Source organism: Labrus bergylta, chromosome 13 (genome assembly GCF_963930695.1).
Source record: "Labrus bergylta chromosome 13, fLabBer1.1, whole genome shotgun sequence".
Classification (NCBI taxonomy): Eukaryota; Metazoa; Chordata; class Actinopteri; order Labriformes; family Labridae; genus Labrus; species Labrus bergylta.
The window spans coordinates 348,005-355,504 of record NC_089207.1 but is presented as its reverse complement, the minus strand read 5'-3'; the positions used below and the strand labels follow the sequence as shown (position 1 = coordinate 355,504).

Below are 7,500 nucleotides of genomic sequence, written 5' to 3'. Positions count from 1 at the left end.
TGCGTTTCTATAGCAACATGAAAACAATCTTAGAAGCTTCTCATGTCATATTAAAGTTCTGAGATCAGTGGTGGAGATTTTTGCACCGGCGGCGTCCACGTCCTCAGTTTCAGAGCGCTTCTCACCACCGCTCATTGTTGCTAGGATACAAAATGTAACTTGTGCTTCCCTCGTTAGTCACCATTTAATAAACTCGTATTTTCTGTTATGGAGGGAAATATATCAACATGAAAACTGAGAGCAGAAATCAGAGAGTTCCCTCCAAACAACCAGTTTCCTCTCCAGAAGTCCCACCCCTTCTTGATTTTGATTGGTCGGTCAGGGAGAAGTGACATTGCCCCGCCACCCTCTGGAGTTTACTCCCAAAAACCGTCAGAGCCGAAATATTTCCGGTTTTCATGATTTCATGTTTTAAATTAATTGATAAGTAAAAACTGACCTGAGGGCCACATTGAGGGTTGATGGGGGCCGCTTGTGGTCCCCAGGCCGCCAGTTGCCCACCCCTGTCTTAGACCATCTCTGCTCTGTTCTTCGTTAAGCGTCTTCAAGTCGTTAGAAAAGCGATTTAAAAGACGTATTTATGATTAGAGTAATCATGTTCATGTGCCTCAGACTTTCACAGCTTTAGGTCTTTACAGGTGAGTTTACGTTTGTCCTGCAGGGTCGCACCTGAAGACGTGAAAGGTTGAACCTGTGCAGCGCTCGGACGTGTTCACAGATCAAAGTCGAGCAGGTCGACGAACCGATGAGTGAGTCTGAATGTGACATCATAAGAACGCAGATGATCTCAGAATCATAAATACATATGAGACATGTTTGTGACTTTAACAGTTTGAACCTGAAGTGTCTCTGGAGCTGAAACCCTAACCCCTCAGAAGGTCAAAGGTCGGAGAGCAGAAACATACTCAGAAGCATATCAGGGATTTTTCACGTTACGTTAGCTGTAACAACAGTAGCCCTGCTGTAAAAACACCACATGTGGCCTTTAAAGGGTTAAAAACACACACACAGGAAGGAGGTTGAAACAGCACGATCAGCTGACACCACATTGTGTAACGTTTGAATGACAGATCCGTCGTCATGGGACACTAACTGATTTCCATGTTTAACTCGTTAGCTTGCGCGGTCGTGTTGTCACGCGGCATTAATGATCCAAACGACAACAGCTGTGAAGACGACTCTCGTGACAGCTCCCCTCACACCCCGAGTGGGGGGGATCTCCTCGTTTTACCGGTTTTAGGACGAGTCACCGCCCCTCTCCTCTGACTGGCTGAGAGCGGCGAGCCCATTGTAGCTCCTTGACAAAACAAAGATGGCAGCTGGTCTGGATGATACTGTGAGGAAGATTAAGCAGAGCTCGGCTTTGTTCAACTCCTCTGACCTGCACAGAAACAAATGTTTTTAATGTGTGAAGATAAAGATCTCCATGATGAGAAACACTTCAATGAGTCTTAGCATCATTTAGCTTCCAGCAGCTAAACATCAGAACACATTAGCATTAGCAGTGTTAGCATTCCTCGTGTGCACTGAGTCATCGTTCAGACAGAACACACTTCTAGATTCCTCCAACAAGAAGGATATTTTGCGCTAAATACAAATAAAAATCTAGGGCTGCTGGCAGAATGAGCTGAGGGCGGTGGGTCCTCGGGGTCCGCGGAGCTGCTTCTATAAGAGCCCTGAGCTCGTTAATTACTTAGAGACTGTCCAGGAAGTAGGCTAATGCAGTTAGACAAGAGGGTTTGTCTATAGGTCGCACTTTGACCTATGCTACTGAAATCCTTTTATTAATAATTCACTCTGACAGGAGCGGCCAGCAATTACCTCCACATGTAAACGAAGGGGAATAAAAAAAACAACTTCTATTGATAGCTCTGATTCATCAGGGAAGGGGGGGAGGGGATAGGAGGGTCTTGCTCCCTCTGAGGAAGGCTGAGCCCCCCCCCTCCCCCACTTTGCCCCCAGTTCTCCCAGTAAGTTAGATAAGATATATGTAGGAATCAAAAATACAATGTTCTACTGTTTATTACAAGAAAGACGATGCTAATAGCTAATATGATAGAGTTCAAAATGCTCAACATGGAGGCTAACTGATGAAGAAGAGGACAGCCTGAAGGAGCATCATTGATATGAAAGTTAATGTTGTGAGCTTAAAGGTCCAGTCAGTGAGCTGTGTAGAGAGTGAGATGATAAAGGTATCTTACTCTCTGATCATTAAGGAAACATGCTATGTTGAAGTGCTGGCTTCTCTGACAACAATGCAGCAGCCAGTATGTCCTCCTTCTAACTTTAGATTCTGCTCCTGAATGCTCTGGATTTGTTTGGACCAGAGAAGGTAGGCGCTTTTAAGACACACCCCCCACACGGCCGTTTTGGACGCCCCTCGGTTTGTCAGATATGAGAGCAGTTATCAGGTCAACAGGTGTTGCAGCGATGGAAGAGAAGTGGTTCAGATAGAAGTGATTGTACCCGACCGAGACAGATCACTACAATGTTTAGAATTTAGACTGCAGTACCCATTTTAACCACTAGGGGTCAGAGTTACATACTGCTCCTTTAAGATAAGCTGCTCTCTTATGCTGTGTGCCTTGGGCTAACATTAGCTTCAGCTGGCAGGCAGCTGCTAGCTGGCTAACGAGGGCCACTAATGAAAGTTCTAATTCAAGCTTTTTCTTTTACTCTTAGCTAAAAACATTTGAGAGTCACATGGTGATTATTAATTAGATCAAAGCCGCTCTGAAATCATTAAAAAGGCTTCAGGCTCCAGTCACAAGCCTTAACATTATCACAACATACAAACCCAACACACACACACACACACAGTAAAAACAGGAAATGCATTTCATCCATCCTCTTCAGAAACCCACTCTCACCGTGTCAGCAGCGCTGTATCCAGTCCGTCTCACCCCAAACAGACATTTCAAAAAGGCTGCTGCCTTAAACAAACATTGCTCTGCCTCCATTTCATAAATTCTTTAAACTCCAGAGTTTCTCTGAATTATTCATGCTTCAAGAGCATCTGACGGCCGCATTGCAGCATTCTCTTTGAAAGATCGGCGCCTAAAATAACAATGTCTTCACTCCGTATAGTGGAGGACCACCGTACATATCAAATCCGTTGGCATGCGACCGTTTTCCACGCTTCGGCGTATGGTTTTAATGGCGACCAAGCAGAGAAGAAGTGACGTCACACATACACACACAGAGAGACATGAGTGTCCATGAAATATTGAGGGCTTCTTCCCTGGATGAAATCATCCGAACAAGGCGGTGGCTGGGCGCTCTTCTCTTTCTGACTGTGGTGGTCTCCACATGATGAGATGAGCCGTGAGATGTTGGGAAACACATCCAGCACAAATACAGAGGCGGCGACTCGGATGTTGTGACATCCTGCTGATGTTTGGAGGGACTGAAGCAGTAACTGGGGCGTTCAGAAACATCCTCCCTCTCTTCTCTGCTCCCTCGTGTTTAGTTTGAGGTTTACTCACTTCTCCTCATTGCTGTTACCAAAGGTGATGAAGAGCAGCTGGGATTCGTTTTGTATAAATATCGATAATGAGAACGTTATTCATGTGCAAAGATCAGCAAAGCAAAGACTTCGATCCATGTGTGTTGAACTGAGAGAGGTCATGCTAGCTAAAAGAGTTGACTAACAGTCGTATTTACACATTGACTTCTAAGCTAGTCACCGATCCATTCAAGAAGGGGTTAAGATTTTAAGATGGTAGCACTTTAGCTTGCTGGTAAGCTAGCAAGCTAATGGCTAGTGTTTCCACTTGACTCTATGACTACAAACACATGACACTGATCCTGGGTTTTAAAGAGCATTTTCACTTCCTGTGGAACAGAAAGCGGCGCTCTCTTCTTAAGGCGCTAATGACCTGTCATCCTTTATTTTGAAGGCTGGCGTTGCAAACGTTGCATTATTTCAGTGGTCAATTTTTGTCCTTAGATTCTGTAAAATGTGGTCAAAGTCAGACGCTTCCGGTCACTTTTGGTTCAGTTTGGTACGGTAAACTCTGATCTTCTTTCCACAGCCAACCGTACTCAAGCAGGGTAGACGCTAGCCGCGTCAGCTACGTATTAGCATGACATTAAAGCCGCGTGACACAGTGTAGCCTGCAAATGAATTCAACACAGAAGAGCCTAACTTAGCCCTTTGTGCTAAGCTAGCCCTTTGTGCTTTTTGTTCAGAGTTACATGGTGATGAAACACGATGATGCAGGTTTTCATTTACCAGAGAAGAAGTTCTTGGCGCGTAGGTAGCTGACGCTCAGGCGCAGGATGGAGAGTTTGTCCAGACTGGCGGTGACCTCCTCGGGGAACGGCAGCAGGCTGGCCAAACGCTCCAGTTCCCCGTTCAGCCGGTCCCGGTGCCGTTTGGACGGGTTGGACTTTGCCCCTTCAGTCGGAGTCTGCTTCACCCTGATGGATGTTAGAAATAGAGAAATCGTTTAACAGGTCGTTTAAGCCTCACGGGGAAACCAACCCTTCATTTAAATAAATCTTTATTCATCCCCAACCACTTCCTGTTTCTGGACTTAACTTCATGTTCTAACCTTCCATCTACCTTTTTAACTGTATTTCAAAATAAAAGCATACAGCAAGTAAATCATTCTCTTAAGACAGAACAAACTTTCAAAATAAAAGTCTAACAATTTTTATCTTAAAATTCAAAATAACTGAATTTCAAAAATGCGATTAATCACAATTTTTTAAAAGTAATCATTTGACAGGGCTTGGGTGTACTCGGTCTTTCTCACTCCATGTCCTATTGTTTACGGTGAGAAGGCAGACTCAGAGGGCAGAATAAACACCTAGCTGTGGGAGTGTCATCCACCTGGGGGAGGGGCTACTGCCCTTTGTGATGTCATAAAGGGCAGGATGGACTTTTCTCATCATTGGGGGGTTTGTAGACAGACTAGAGACACATATTAGAGGAACATGGAGAAGAGGATTTTACAGAATGTGTGACCTTTAACTTGAGTTTTTTTGGGGAGTTTTTGGAAACATTTCTGCAGCTGAAGTCAAACTGAGCTCGTCTGAGTCTCACATGTTTATTATTGATGTGCGATCGTGTGTAACCACGTTCATCTTCGCTGTGCGGACGACTCGATGTGATAAAGGATCACGTCAGTAATAAGATAATATCTTCCAAAGCAAAGCGCGTTGGAGTTATTGAAGAGAGAGAGAGCATCGTCTCGTTGGAGCTGCTTCTGTTTTTTGAGACCATGAGCGGCGTCGCAGCGACACGAGTTGACATCTGCCACGACGGCTGCAACACACTGACGCTGTCACATTTCATCAGAGCGAGAGCGTGGACGGCGTTCTGTTGTTCAGTGTGTGTCACTGAGCTTCACCTGCACAGCTGCTCACATATTTATACCTTTATTCACATTTCACTTCACTTGTCTTCGTCTTCTCATGTGAACACACGGCCTGCGGTGTGAATCCACTCGTCCTGATCACGCCGCGTCCACGCCTTCACTTCCTTCGAGCTTTGTCAACTTAAGACATCAGAATAAACGTCCAAAACACCAGATAGTTTCCCACATACATCCCAGGTTGTGCATCCATTTCTATCTGCTGATCTTTTAACATAATCCCATCTCACAGATCGTCATCATCGTAACTCTTTACACCAGAACAAAGGTCTCGTCTCGAAAGGGGAAGTATTTTTACTCGGTCTTGGACTGGGTGGACTTTTAAAACAGGACCGGTCAAGATCAATCAAGGTCGGTTACTTTTCCACGTCATCACTGTGATTAGAAGGAAAACGTCTCTTTCTAAAAGAACAAATAACTTCAATTCATCTATAGTTTGATTTTTATCCCCGGTACGTCTGCACACTTCCCGGTGTTACAGTCTAAGTGAGGGACACGCCCCCTGAACACAACATGATGATTTTACAGAGATATTTATGGTCTTGGTCTCAGTTTGGAGATTCATTTAAAGACTGACGTTGTAACCGCTAACACGCTAATAATGACATCAGCTACATCTGGTGCAACCATCTTTTTATTTTCTTTGCATCAATGATCCGTGTCATTGCTCTGATAAAAACAATAATGTCAAATGACTTATTGTCGTTTACATTTATTACAGATTTAATAATTTAACCTCCGTTCACCGGGACTGCACAATTAATCACACTCGATAAGAACCAAAAAGCCAAAGTTTGAATTTGTTACAATAAATAAGTAAAAAAAAATCACGATAACAAACACTGCTCTCTCTCTCTCTCTCTCTCTCTCTCTACCTCTCTCTCTCTCTGTCTCTCTCTCTCTCTGTCTCTCTCTGTGTCTCTCTCTCTCTCTGTCTCTCTCTCTGTCTCTCTCTCTCTCTGTCTCTCTCTGTCTCTCTCTGTGTCTCTCTCTCTCTCTGTCTCTCTCTCTGTCTCTCTCTCTCTCTGTCTCTCTCTGTGTCTCTCTCTCTCTCCTCCTCTCTCTTCCTTCTGCAAACAGTTGTAGAGTTAATGTTGATTTATTTATCGTACTGCAGAATCAGAAAATGTTATTTCATTCATTTCTGCTGTTTTTATTAAAACATGGATGAATATATTTCAGTGTTTTGTGAAATACTGAAACATATATAAAATATTAATTTTCATGTATTCATTTCAGAAGAATAAAACTGAAGCATGATGTCATTGTGCTCCTTGAGGTTTGAGGTTTGAGGTGTTTTAGTAGCTAACTCCACTCTTCTGAAGTCGGCCATGTTTGTTGTTGCTGTGCGATATATAAACCGTTATCACGATTTTATTTTATTTTATCATATAAGAAATAAACCTTTATTATCGTGAACAATACGAGACAACTCTATTGAGGATTGATTTGTGTTTTCATATCGTGGGGGCCGGCTGCTTATTTTATGTTTTCATAAAATGAAAAAAGAGAAAATGACAAAAGATTCTGCAGTTTGAATCTGTGACGTCACAGAGGAGGATTATGAGGATTTCTTTAGAGTCCTGTTTGTTATTGTTCATCACAGATCAGTCTTTAAACTCTTTAAACTCTAAAACTCTCCACGTCTCCTCCTTCCTGTGACACTGGTTCAGACTGAGAGCCAATCAGGAGCTCAAACATTTAGTGGCACGTGCAGATACATTTCAAACAGCTCTGTTTGCAGTTTGGAGATTTTCACCTCACAAACAGAAAGAAGAGAAGCAGCTCTCTGATGCAGAGTCGGCCTTCAGCTCGGGATAACGGCAGGGAAATGGCGTCTGATTGACGGCGCTCCGGTATGATGTCATACCGAGGACAAAAAAACAGACTTTAAAATGACATCAAATAATTTATCTTTCATTTACATTTATTTAAATATTTAGAGAAGACGGTTTTTAGTGTAACAGTCACGTTAAAGAATTTAAAACAAGAAGGCCTGTGTATGAGAGGAGAGCTGCAGGGACCGAATATTCATCCTAAAGATTACTGAATAAAAACAACACATTTTAAAACCTCTGAATAAATATCAAAACTCTGATGATTTTAAAAGTCATCCCTC

The 7,500-nt window shown here is 43.2% G+C and overlaps 1 protein-coding gene across 1 annotated transcript in view; it reads right to left on the bottom strand.

Moving 5' to 3' along the window:
- Positions 1 to 7,500, bottom strand: part of LOC109976227 (aryl hydrocarbon receptor-like) — a 40,246-nt gene that overhangs the window by 31,453 nt on the left and 1,293 nt on the right. The window contains exon 2 of the mRNA XM_065962395.1: positions 4,235 to 4,422. Coding sequence (XP_065818467.1) covers positions 4,235 to 4,422 — 188 coding nt within the window. The remainder of the gene's footprint in view (positions 1 to 4,234; positions 4,423 to 7,500) is intronic.